A 13,850-nucleotide genomic window follows, 5' to 3' on the forward strand; every position below is an offset into this window, starting at 1 on the left:
AACAGGTCCTAATTAGGCGGTCCAATGTCGGGTATTCCATCATCATGAGATATGGAACACATTAATATGAGCACTAACATCCATTAAGTAGTTAATATGTGAAAAGGTATTGGTGTTTTCTCCTTTTGTAATGGAATTACCACAGACCCATTAACTAGTGGAAAATCATTGTGTTTTTTCCTTTTAAATTTTATTTTAATAATTTTTAATTAAAACTATTTACCTTTTTACCTACCAGCAAAGTTCATTTTATTTCCCATTATCTGAAATTGAGAAATTAAATTTCTAAAATATTGTCTTTCAAACCTTTTAATTTCGTACTAAAAATTAAATAGTATTTCTTTTTGGATTTATATTCGCAATATTGTCCGTATTTATACACTATCACTTATTGCTTTATGCTCCTCTGAGTGTCAAAGTTTAAAGATACAATGCATGATCCTTTAAGATTATAAATGCACCTGAACAGTTAATTTATTGGTTGGTGTATAATCTCCTGTGATTCGAATCCCCTCTCCTCTAATTATAAAAAAAAAAAACCTTTACCTAATAATTTCCCTTCTAAATATGTCTTAAGGTTATATATATATAGAATTAATAAATCTTTCCCAATATTCCCTTTGTAAAATAATTCTTCAAGTCCTCTCATATATGCATGCCACCTAATACCTATGAATACTTATTGAAGTCCAAATGGGTGACTAAACACCACATGCATTGCATAGAAATTAAATTAGAAAATAATTGGGTACTACTAGCTAGGTGTTGTTGCAACTCAATCGAGATGGTATAATTTCTTTAGATTATTTTCAGTATTGTATGTAATTTGGGTATTTCATTTGTATTGAATTAATTTTAGAAGAGTTTTCTAAATTGTTTTAGTTTGTATTTACAGAGAATTTTGATGTTCTCTATAATTGTCATATTCAGCTTAATAAAAAAAAAAAAAAGTTGGGTATTAACAGATGTTTCATATGTGAAAATTTGTGCTATATGATTGAATCAATGAAGAAAAATAATGATAAAAACAAAGCAGACACTCTTTGCTTAATTGAATTAAATGGATGTAGCTATCAAATTAAAGAGATTGATATTGTTTTCATCTTTATCTCCATGACTCAATGAAACTGTGTCTATTTTATTGCTATAAAATGTCTTCTTCTATATAAATTCTTTAGGGACAGGCAAGTCCTGCTAAAAGTTGAAGAAATTTGGGGAAGCTGTCAATGTCACTAGAAGAGCATAAAAGATAAGGTTCTTGAAGAACAAAAAACAACATAGAAGATGATTCATGCAACAGGAAAAAATATTATGTGCTGGCAAATAAGATTAGTTAATTTAATAGTTTAAATGTGAAATTCACTAGGCTGTAAGAACTTTGGTGCCTGGCATTTTCATGGAAGCAGACCCAAATAGGAGTGTGCTTTACCTTTTTCCGGGCTTACATTCATTTTTTGGGTTTCAGTTCATATTCAAAGGCAACTTTCCAACAATGTTCTCGTGAATGGTTGACCTGCATGCTGCTACCATTGTTAAATTTCTTCATGCTGAATGAAGTTTTTTCTTGTCAACCTGGGGTTGGGTTGGTGATGGTTGGAATCTTTGAAGATTTATTTAGAAAGAGTATGGAAACGCCCACATAACCACTCCAATCTATAACTAACACTTAACCCGACTGCGCCCCCTGGTTTCACCTTGCTTTTTTGTTTTTTTCTCTGGAAGTTTTGACTTCTCTTCCCCTCCCTTGATTTGCCCTCTCAGCGACCTTTTCCCCCTTTATAAAACTCTTTCTATATATGTTCCTCTTTCAGTTCTCAAATTCTATCTCTCTCACCAACATTCTCCTAGTATTCAACTCTTGAAGCTCTCCAAAGGGCAAGAATTCATTGTTCTCTCCGGTAAGATTTTGAGAGTGATTTTCCCAAGAAAATCCATTCTTTTTGGTTGCTTTCACTTGGTTTGATTCATGTTTCCATGCACCATGGAAAACGTCTAAACTGATTCACTGATTTTGATGTCAATGATGTGCGTGTGTGTGTTTCTTTGCTTTAATCAATGATGAAGAGTGGTAGAATAACCAAGTAAGTCTGTTTCTATAAGCAGAAAAGCAGCCAGACAAGGGTTTTTAAAGTCAAATATGCCCTTGCATAAAATATAATTCATGAGGGTAGCATAGTCAAATCCTTAGCTAATTATTATAGTTCTAGACATGATATATCAGAACTTTGAGTCCTTGTCAGCCTGATTGCTCTCCCTGGTTTTTCATTTCAGGATACACAAACTCTGGGTTCGAGAGAGTTGAGAGAATTAGGAAAGCAAAAACTATGGAGATTCAACACAGCAAACACGAGTCATGGTCCGATACAGAAAGCACGAGCAGCACCAGGGTCGGCTACAGTGGTCCATTGAGCGGGCCGATATTGATGAACAACAAGAAAAGCAGCAGCAAGAAAAGTGCAAGGTTCAAGGATGGTGACGACGAGTACGTGGAAATCACTCTAGACATCCGGGAAGACTCGGTGTCTGTCCAGAACATCAAGGGAGGTGATCCAGAGACGGCAATGTTAGCAACCAGGTTGGAGAAAAGGCCTTCATTCGGATCCCAGCTTTCGTTCCGAATCAGGCAAGTCTCTCAGGAACTAAAGCGGATGACATCGACCAAGGCTGCTGCACCGTTCAACAAGGTCGACAGGAGCAAGTCCGGAGCTGCTCGTGCCCTTCAGGGCCTGAAGTTTATGACCACCAAGAACGTAGGAAGTGAAGGCTGGTCCGAGGTCGAAAAACGGTTCGATGAACTGTCTGTCGATGGCTCACTCCTCAAATCTCTCTTCGGCCAATGCATAGGTAATGCGACACCATTCTCTCCCTGTTAGCCCGATGATAAACCTGTTTACTTCCAAACCAAGATCATAGCCTGATTAGAAACCCTGGGTTTGGTTGTCGTAACCAGGAATGAATGAATCCAAAGAGTTTGCCAGTGAACTCTTCGAGGCCCTGGCTAGACGGAGAGGGATAACATCATCAGCAATAAGCAAAGCTGAGCTGAGGGAATTCTGGGAACAAATCTCTGATCATGGCTTTGATGCTAGGCTGCAAACCTTCTTTGACATGTAAGAACTCTGTCTGTCTGTTTCACATAATTGAAGCACTTCCATTATTGACCCAACACAAAGCTTGAATTATGAATACCATACGCTTCCATTGCATAAGACAAATTTTGTGGGACATTTGAGACGGATTTCACCTAATCATTAGACAAAATTATGCTAAGATGTCCATTTTGGTATTCATGCAAAGAATTTTATCATATAAAACCGCATTTTGTGCTCTCTGCACGTGAAGCCAGATGGCCGGTGAAAATAAATTCTCTTGCCATATATTATCCAATTTTGTTGACTTTATAATAATTCTTAACAATAACTCTCTACTTTGGTTATACAATACAAAAAATAATTTTTCATTTTAATTTACTATTATGAAATCATCACTTAATTAAATAATCTAATCACCACCAAGAAAATTCTTTGCACACGAATACGATATGAAAACATTGGTTATTCTTACTTGTTTCTATTTGATGCTTTGTTACATATTTAAAAAAAAAAAGTTTGTTTTAAAAGATTTTAGAATTTTTATTTTTATGTATTTTATAAAGTGACGTATTATGAGTAAGTAATAATATATAAATATTATATATTGACAGTTTATTAAATATAAAATTTATTATTATTCAAGCAATTTTTGGGTAAATTCAGGGTTGACAAAGATGCTGATGGAAGGATCACGGAAGAAGAAGTGAAAGAGGTGAGTAAAAGCCGGAGAATAGTACTACTGATATGAAAAGTAGTTTAAGCTGCAACTATCTATAAAAAAATATTTACAACTGTTTCAATAAAATGTTGTGCAGATTATTGCATTGAGTGCTAGTGCTAACAAGCTGTCAAAAATCCAAGAATCTGCTGAGGAATATGCAGCCCTAATCATGGAAGAACTGGACAAAGACAACCTTGGCTACATTGAGGTCAGCACCTTGACTTTCATTGAATGAACTAACTCTCCCAACCCCATTTCAAGGCCAAGCAAACAGGATCTCACCCTAATTTCACCACAGACTTTTGACCCAATTCCCTGTTGGTTGTTTTTTCCTTTTTGTCAGATATACAATTTGGAAACACTGCTTCTCCAAGCACCAAGCCAGTCAACCAACCTGGTGACAGATAGCCGCATTCTGAGCAGGCTGTTGAGTGAAAAATTGGTGCCAACAAAAGAGAGAAACCCCATCAAAAGATGGGGCAGGGGTCTTGCTTACTTCCTGGAGGACAATTGGAAAAGGATATGGGTCCTGGCCCTGTGGATCTCAATCTGTGCAGGCCTGTTCACTTGGAAATTCATCCAATACAAACATCGGGCCGTGTTTGATGTGATGGGCTACTGTGTTACCACAGCCAAAGGTGCAGCTGAGACAACTAAATTCAACATGGCCCTTATCCTCCTTCCAGTGTGTAGGAATACCATTACTTGGCTTAGAAGCAGGACCAAGTTAGGGGTGGTTGTCCCATTTGATGACAACATCAATTTTCACAAGGTATGGTAAATAATAATCCAGAATTAAGGGCTAATTATCTTACTTTTATCTTATAATAAATCATAATAAAGGATGTATACATAGAAGAAATTAATACTTTCTTGCATTTGGACCAAATTCTATAGGTGGTTGCTTTGGGGATTGCTATTGGAGTTGGCCTGCATGCTGGTGCTCATCTTACATGCGACTTCCCTAGACTTCTCCATGCCACTGATGAAGAATATGAGCCAATGAAGCCATTCTTCGGGGAAAAACGGCCTAACAACTACTGGTGGTTCGTGAAAGGCACCGAGGGCTGGACTGGTGTAGCCATGGTGGTGCTCATGGCCATAGCCTACATACTAGCTCAGCCCTGGTTCCGCCGCAACCGGCTAAACCTCCCCAAACCCATAAAGAAGCTCACCGGATTCAATGCCTTCTGGTACTCACATCATCTGTTTGTTATTGTCTATGCCCTCTTCATTGTTCATGGATATTTCCTCTACCTCTCCAAGAAATGGTACAAAAAGACAGTAAGTGTCTCAAAAAACTAGCTAGTGCAAAACAACATTTTCACAATATGCTGACATTTTCCAGAGGATTTTAAATTGTTTTCTGCTATTTGCTTGCAGACATGGATGTATCTAGCAGTTCCAATGCTACTATACGCGTGTGAACGCCTGATTCGTGCATTCAGGTCTGGCTATAAGTCAGTGAAGATCTTGAAGGTACATTCCAACCCCCCCAAATGTCAAATTTATCAAGTTTACTGGTAGGAAAAGATAACAGTTTTAAGCTCGGGTAAGGCTAATACTTGTTTCTGTTCATAATTCAGGTTGCTGTGTACCCTGGAAATGTACTCTCCCTGCATATGTCTAAGCCTCAAGGATTTAAGTACACCAGTGGCCAATACATCTTTGTGAACTGTGCAGCAGTCTCCCCATTCCAATGGTAAAAAACAGGATCAAATAATTATGTAGTGTTTCACTATTTCAACAGTTTTAATGGCAGGGAAACTGATAGAACATCGATGGTTTTTGATTCTTCAGGCATCCCTTCTCCATCACTTCATCCCCTGCAGATGACTATTTGAGTATTCACATCCGAACCTTAGGAGACTGGACATCCCAGCTCAAGGCCCTTTTTGTAAAGGTGATTGTTCTTCCTCAAAACCTGTAGGATTTCTACAACAAAATGTCTCCTTTGTAAGCTTTAAACGTTTTGGTTTGCAGGTCTGTCAGCCTCCATCAGTTAATCAAAGTGGCCTCCTGAGAGCAGATGTTGGCAAAGGAGAAAACAAGCCTAGGTAACTTTCGTTTTTCCCCGCCAATATGCTGTTTTTCCATCTTTTTCCAATCATTATCTCAACTCCCAACATGGAATTCAATCTTCAAACAGGTTGCCTAAACTCTTGATCGATGGCCCCTACGGAGCTCCAGCACAGGACTATAAAAAATATGATGTGCTTCTCCTAGTAGGACTCGGCATTGGAGCCACTCCGTTGATCAGCATAGTCAAAGACGTGCTGAACAACATCAAGCAACAGAAGGAAATGGAGGAAGGGATAGAGAATGGAGTTAAGAACAACAAGAGGAAGCCCTTCGCCACCAAACGAGCTTATTTCTACTGGGTCACTCGCGAGCAAGGCTCGTTCGAGTGGTTCAGAGGGGTGATGAACGAGGTGGCTGAGTATGACAGGGATAGGATGATCGAGCTCCACAATTACTGCACCAGTGTGTTCGAAGAAGGGGATGCTAGATCAGCTTTGATCACCATGCTTCAGTCCCTCCACCATGCCAAGAGTGGGGTTGACATTGTATCAGGAACCCGTGTGAAGACACATTTTGCCAGGCCGAATTGGCACAAGGTTTTCAAGCATGTTGCTGTTAACCACGCTAATCAAAGAGTCGGTATGTCTTTGCTTTCTACTAGCTTTATTCTTCATTTCAATAAGCCATAGACGCTTTAAAATCCTGCATTTCAATGGTGTTTTCCTCAAGCTAAGTACACATGTCCCAAGTCACTATTAGGGTATGCAATACCTATGATTATCATAAGATCGAAATAAGTTTCTTACTTTTTTTGACACTTTATTTTCATAAATCTCACATCAATTATGTATTAGAGTAAAATTAAATATTTATACATTATTTTTTATCTATAAAACATCTTTTATGAAAAAATAGTGAGGTCTAATAAATTATAATGGATAATACTTTACAAACTAAGCACAAGTATAATATCAAAAGCTTACCTAATATTGAATCCTATTTTGCAGGAGTATTTTACTGTGGAGCACCTGGATTAACAGGGGAGCTAAGGAGGCTAGCTCAAGACTTTTCAAGGAAAACCAGTACCAAATTTGATTTCCACAAAGAGAACTTTTAAAAATTTTTGTCTTTACATTTTTTTATTTTTCCATAAAAAAAATGTAATATAGTAGTATATAATTTATGTTTTAAAAGGGTATAGCTGTAATGTTGTTTTTAATATGATTTGGTTATCAATTTTATATTGGCAAAGCCTTTTCACTATTTAGTTTTCTTTTTTGTTTCCCTTTCCTTTCTGTCTTAAATCAAATCATAATGTCACATATATATCTATATATAAAAGGAGACAGGCCCATAAATATCTTCATAAAGGTTCATAAGAGTATTACAACAAAGCTGTAAATCAATCCATCCCCTGGCAAAAAGGCAGGCTGAAGTTATTGGAGAAATAAGTTTGGACCACTGGTTTTGGGGCAATTAATAGAAAAAAGGGCAGCTTTATTCTCAATGCTTCTTTGAGGGGCAACTTCTCATTGGAACCAAGCCAGCATTTCCGTGTTACAAAAATTTTATGCTTCATGTTGATGGTTTCCTTTCTAAGGAGACAACTCAAAGGCAACTTCTCCTTCATAAATCTTCTTTGCCCATTGCATGGTGCCTTCCTATGGTTATTTAATATTGATGCATAATAACCCCTTTTTTGGGTAATTTTCCCATTAATTTCATGGAAACTTTAAGCTTGATTTAAAGTTATAATGGCCCTTTTTTTTTTACTCTGAAGAAAAATATATTAAATTTGTAATGCAAAAAGATTATGAGATAAATTAGGATTAAGGGTGAACATATTTTGATTTAAATCGAATAAATTTGATTAATTCATTTTATTTTTTTGATTTCGATATTAATCGATAAAGATGAAATAGTTTACAATCAAATCAATTCAATACCCACATTGAGATGCCTTGGTGCATTAAAAGTTATTCTTTTTGTTCATGCATACAAGAAAATTGTTAGTGGTTTGGCACTATTAAGGAGGAAATTACCTGTGCGGAAAAGAGAGGAAAAGAAGGAAGAAAAAGCAGCCAAAAAAAAATTCTGGTATAGTCCTAGCTAGCAAAAAAGAAGCAGTTAAACAAAGAGCATCAAAGTGTTTAACTTGATAGGTGTCCATTGCAGAGAAAAAGCAAAGCTTTCAAGAAAATTTTCTTTTTTTTTAATGTAATAAAATCATTTTCTCAGCAAGTACTACTCTTTGCCACCCCATTTAGCACCAACTCCCGGGGCCCCTACTTGATTTTTTTTCCATCGTCTGTCTGTCTCTCTCTCTCTCTTTAAGCCTTCACTTCTTAAGCATTTCCTCACAGTTTCTCTCTTCTCTCTCTCTCTCTCTCTCTCTCTCTCTGTGCTCCTCTCTTTTCTCAGAAAAATTTATACTTTCCTCTTTGCCTTGTGTTGTGATTATTGTCCTAATGGCAACTTCAGAAGGCAAAGCAGATACTAAACAAGAAGCTAAGGCAACTGAATCTAAAGAAGCAGAAGAAAACCAAGAACCTCCTCTTAAGTACAAGGTGAAAGCATGGTTCTTTCCCCTTTTTTTCCCAATTTTAACAGTATTTTTCTCAGACCCATTTTTTGTTTCCCCTTTATTTCCTGGTTTTCCTCAGGCTTGGGTGTTGAAAGTCTCCATTCATTGTGAAGCCTGCAAGAGGAAAGTCGAAAAGACTCTAAGAAAGATTGATGGTATACTTCCCTTAATCATCTCAATCCTTTAACATAGGACAAAATTTCATTAAAATTCTGGGTTTTCTGCTTCATAGTTTTTCTTCTTTTTCTTATACTGGTTTCCTTCTTGTTTTCCATGGAATCACTCTTTCCTTCCAAGTGACCAATATCACTATAGATTATTAAGCTCAAAATCTTGTTGTTTGTCAGGTTTTCTCATCTGGGTTTTGTTTTGATTTTTCAGTTAATCTCATTCCTTGATCAAAGTTTTCTCTTTTTTGTTTACCCAACATATTCTTTTTACGGTAAAATCTCTTTTCCATCATGTTGTCTCCTTGTTCATCTCTCATTGTCACTCTAATTTCTCCTCACCTGCCTACCTGAATTTATATATGAAAACAAAACTCAATCTGCCTTGTTCATTTCTATCATTACCTTTTTCATGTATGTATTTTTTGCTCTGCAATTTGCAGGCGTTTACGAGGCCATTGCCGATTTGAGGCAACAAAAAGCCACGGTGAAAGCCAACTTGCACGTAGATGTAGAAACTTTGATCAAGAAACTAATAAAGAAAGGGAGGCATGCAGAGTTATGGCCTGAAAAAGCTGGACAAAAGGAGAAAAAGCAAGGAAAGTCGAAGAACAAAGACAAGCAAAGCGGCCAAGCAAACGGTGATCAAGAGGGTAATAGTAACCGTGGGGTTGATAAAGAGAAAGAAGCAGAAAAAGCTGAATCCACTGTTCAACAAGACACTGCAAAAAGCTGTGAGAATGGTAGTACTGCGAAGAATGCTGAGGGTTGTAACAATGTTAGGAAAGCCCATGAAGGTGGTAGTGCACCATGTAAAACTGGTGGGCAAGTCAAGGAGTCGAAGCCTGATCAGGTCAAGCAAACTGTGATCCTTGCGGCCGGGAATCAGTCACCTGTGGCTGAGAGGAAAGGTGGTGGTGGTGGTGACAGTGAGGGTAATGCTGGTGAGAAGAGTGGTGGTGGTGGCGGTGGCGGTGGTGGCAGTAAAAAGAATAAAAAGAAGGGGCAAAAAGGGAATGCTAATGCTAATTTAGATGAGGGTGAACACTCAGGCGACGCTGGACCTGCATTCATTGGATCGCATTTTCCTGTTTATGGACCTCATGGTCCGGTTCCCATGCCATCTCCAGCCAGTTACAGCCCTCCACGTCACCACCAAATGTACGAATACCCAACGTATTCCCATGCACCACCAGTGTATGTCACTAGCTACAATACAGCGTATCCAAGTAGTAGCTACAGTGCTGCATACTACGCCTCATCACCGTATTCATACGCGTATATGCACCCAGGCCCCATGAGTGAACGTCCGCCATCAGATCAGGGCCTATATCCATACTATTCATCACAGCCGTCCGATTCCTTTGAGATGTTTAGCGACGAAAACCCGAATGCATGTTCAATCATGTGATATATTTTACGGCATTATATGGATACGGAATTTATACTGCTGGTATAACCGTACGGGGGGATAATTTTGCAATGTATGTAGGTATAGAAGGAAACCTTGTAGCTTAAGTTAGGGAAAAAGAATAAGAGTGGTGAAAAAACAATGGGTTTGGGGGGGTCTTCCTTTTTTTTATTTTAGTGGTGTTTGTGCTTAGCTTTTTTTTAGAACTTTTTGCTCTTTTTGAGGTTTGGTTTTAAGTCTGCATTTAGCATTGTAATGCTTAGTTGTTTGTAGGCCCCTTTGACCCCATCGATCCTCTCTTTCTTTCCTCTTCAGCTGATGTGTATAAGTAGGTTTTTGATTTGGCATTTTGGCCTTTATTACATGGTGATTAAATGAATTGCTTAGATAGTTAGATGGATCCCAAAGATTTGACTACACTTTGGGTCAAGAGGAGAAAACGGTGGCTCATATTTTGATTATTTTCCTGGCAAAGCTTTTAGCCAATTCAGATGGGCAGACAGGTGTCATATCCTCACTGGAATTTTTGCTTTTGGGGCCTGTTGAGCTCTGGTGTAGGACCCTTCAAATCTCTCAAAACCTACTTCCTTTTTCTGATGTGTAAAGGTGAAATTTGATGATCAATTTGCATTTTTAAATTCAGTATTTGTTTATTTATTGCAAGGGTCTCCTGGTTTTTTGTGCAACTTTTGAAAAAGAAAACCCCCCATTTCTTTCTTCTTTAATACAAAACTAAAGTTACCATTGCCTTGTGCTTGATGGGGTAAGTAGTGTGCATTGTTGTTTACCCTGCTTTACATTGATGATGGAAATACTGAAGGTAACAACCTCACTGTTCTCTCTCTCTCTCTCTCTGGGTATAGATTTGTGTGAAGTAGTAGCTAGGGCATTGAGCCTCACTGGGAAGTTTTCTTTTGGAAGGAAAGCCATCCCCTCTTTCTTTCATTAAAACTACCATTGAAATGTGTGATCATGACTTTAACAGACCTTTGCTTTTGTTTTTTGTTTTTCCCAAACTTTTTTGGCTTCTTTTATTGGCTCACACCCTCTTATTCGAATTAAAGCAAAGTCTGTACAATTGCAGATAGCTTATTACCCTATCCTTTTTTTAAACCTCTGTCTCCTTCTGTTCAAACGAATTTATCATGTGACATGAATCAACATGTTCTTAGTTTATTAATCACATGCATGCAGGAGGTTCTTTATTAACATAAATTACCCATATCAAACTATTTTTGACTAGTACAATTTTATAACATAGGAGATTTGATCTTTCAAGAGAGGAGTGATTCCTCCCCCAACCTCCACTTCAATCATATTACCATTATCTCCTCCTTATCAAAGGGCAAAGTTTTGAGCTAAACTAAGAGATTAATAAAGGCCATTTTGGTTAACTTCTATAGACAATGGATGGGTCCTAGAAGTATAAGCATTCTTCCATCTTTTTCAACAGGTTTTATACTTTTCCTTTCCCAATCCTGAAGAGAATATGTGGACTTATCTTTGTCATAAAAGAAAAGAAAAAACTTTCTCCAGAAGTAGAAGAAATGAAACCTGAAATCTGCCAGTGCCACCCTTTATTAAATCCTTTTCAATATATATCCAGAAAGCTCCCCTTTTCAAGTTTTTATTCTCTTGTCCACTTGAAGCTCATTTTGACATTCCAAGCTTGATGGGCAAAGAGAATCTAATTGTTCTGCAATTTTTATTCTTTCCATTGTACTGTCCACAAGAGAACAAATCTATTCTTTTAAAAGGGTAATCATAATTGGGAAATCTGTTTATATTATGAATTGATTTTAAATTAAATATTTGTTTTAAAAATTTAACATATATCAGAATAAGTATTGTCTCTATCTTTAGATTTTTTTGACAATCTTCTTTTCAGTTGATTCATACCAAATAATAATAAGAATGTGATTTTATATGACATATCTGTATTAAAGGGGTCATTAACCCAGCTCAGCAACTACTAATATAAAACAATATTGGGGTAAGCAAGACTGTGGAAGAGTGTCTCTCATGGACCCCTTATCTTCAGTTTGAGCAATTTTCTTTTCCACATGCTGCTCTTAATCATGAGCTTCAGAATTGGGCCCATCAGCTTTGTACGAAAACAAAGCACAGATGATCATGGTTGTTAGCCTGTATCAAATTTTGTGCAGCAAAATTGGAGGAAAAAAGGTAATAAAAAATAGGAAGAGAGTTTGATGGTTTACTCTTGCATTTCCCAACTTTCCTAAAAGAATGACAGTTGAGACATCTTGGAGTTACAAAGTTAATGAAAAATTGTTTAGAATTTAGAGAAGGATTATTTTACGGGGAGATTTACTCTTTTGTCTTTACTATGATTGTCTTTTAATCTGATGTCCTTTCCTTGGGTTAGCACCTGAAAGTGGGGGGAGGCTGAGTTTGAGCCTTGGAGGGGAAGGGAACAGGCAAAAGATCAGACAATGTAAAGCAAGGTAAAGATTTGTTTGGACCATTGGTATGGATGGAAAATGATTCATGAGAGAATCTTAATCCAAAAGCCAAAAAAAGGAAAAAATACATGTCAAGTCAGTTCAGTCTATCAAAGCATGACTGCAAATTTCATTTACAGCATATTCCCTGGGTTATCAATTTAAGAGCAGTTTCCATTAATAAGGAACCTGATTCCTTCAATCCAAGTCTGTCTTCCTTCCCAAGCCTCTCAATCCTCCCCATAACCATTTCCCTAGCTTTAGCCAGTTATTTGTAGAAGCTACTAGAAGAAAGAATAAACAGCAACGTTCTCTCCATTAGAGGCTGAACTTGGTAACAAAAATGGGGTTTAACAAAACAATAATCAAGAGTGGTGATGCTATAATTATGATCTTAATGATGACAATCATGACCAACACAATGATGGAAGCAACCTTTGCCCTAAGTTCAATAACAAAAAGGAAATCAAAGCTTACCATTGGCTTTGGAGCTACCTAACTTTTTGGTTGTGGGGGAAAGACTCTATATGTGTACCTAAAAGAAGGTTTGTTTCTCTAAAAGCCTAAACAATAGAAATAGAGATGTCTTACTAAAAGGAAGCTATGCCCCCATTAGAAATATAACCAAATTGCTTAAGCTAATTGCTTTGAGCCACATGCCCATTTAAAAATAAAGTAAAAAACTTGGGTAGTTAACATTGAACCTGCTTTTGCTCCATGAAAGCTGTGCCTTTGTTTCTCTTGTTTTGTCAATATTGAAACCCCCCTAGGATGTGTTTCTCAATAAAGGTAAAGAGACAAGAATCAGATATTTTGATTCTAGGAACCTGTTTTGCAAAGAATCAAACACAAGTCACACTTGAATTTGGAGTCCATCAGTCTAAACTCCCCCCCAAAAAAAATTTTCCAGAGCTGCATGCTTGATTGCTGAGACAATGGAAGGGAAAGATTCTTTGGGTTTCTGTAGTTTAAACACCAACTCTGTTAATTATGAAGAATGGTGGTCAGATCAGTGGCAAAAGCAAACCTTGGGTGTGTTCCACCATGATTTGCTTAATCATTGCATCAGTTATACCATAAACAGCTCAATGATAAGCTGTTCATCTTCATAAACAATTCACTAATAATCATGTATAAGTCACTGGATCTTCAGTTCCTATACAAAGCTAACATTAATTCATAATTCTGCAATTTATCAGATACTGGGTCATAGAAGGAATCATTTATGTGGGTCAAAGTATCAGAAAGAAAACAATGCTTTATGGTGAAGCCTGCCTGCCCGCAGTAATGATTTAGGTGATCTATTTCTCAATAAGGGAAAGAACCCAAAACACAAGATTGCTTTCAAAACTTGCTCTATTCCAAGTAAATGCTATTTCTTGTCAAATAAA

The 13,850-nt window shown here is 37.2% G+C and overlaps 2 protein-coding genes across 3 annotated transcripts; both read left to right on the top strand.

Moving 5' to 3' along the window:
* LOC18600467 (respiratory burst oxidase homolog protein B) lies at nt 1,812-7,020 on the top strand. The gene is made up of 13 exons (XM_007030925.2): nt 1,812-1,898; nt 2,272-2,844; nt 2,951-3,110; nt 3,756-3,804; nt 3,908-4,021; nt 4,157-4,585; nt 4,711-5,097; nt 5,197-5,292; nt 5,400-5,515; nt 5,614-5,716; nt 5,797-5,870; nt 5,963-6,474; nt 6,843-7,020. The coding sequence occupies exons 2-13, from the start codon at nt 2,325-2,327 to the stop codon at nt 6,950-6,952; spliced, it is 2,670 nt and encodes an 889-aa protein (XP_007030987.2). The 5' UTR covers nt 1,812-1,898; nt 2,272-2,324; the 3' UTR covers nt 6,953-7,020.
* LOC18600468 (heavy metal-associated isoprenylated plant protein 3) lies at nt 8,147-10,404 on the top strand. 2 transcript variants are annotated; one of them, XM_018120669.1, is made up of 4 exons: nt 8,279-8,402; nt 8,499-8,574; nt 8,801-8,861; nt 9,030-10,404. In XM_018120669.1, the coding sequence occupies exons 2-4, from the start codon at nt 8,572-8,574 to the stop codon at nt 9,995-9,997; spliced, it is 1,032 nt and encodes a 343-aa protein (XP_017976158.1). In that variant the 5' UTR covers nt 8,279-8,402; nt 8,499-8,571; the 3' UTR covers nt 9,998-10,404. The 2 variants fall into 2 exon arrangements, with proteins under 2 accessions (XP_007030988.2, XP_017976158.1); XM_007030926.2 differs by lacking the exon at nt 8,801-8,861 and having other exon boundaries at nt 8,147-8,402.

This window comes from Theobroma cacao, chromosome 5 (assembly GCF_000208745.1).
Source record: "Theobroma cacao cultivar B97-61/B2 chromosome 5, Criollo_cocoa_genome_V2, whole genome shotgun sequence".
Lineage (NCBI taxonomy): Eukaryota > Viridiplantae > Streptophyta > Magnoliopsida > Malvales > Malvaceae > Theobroma > Theobroma cacao.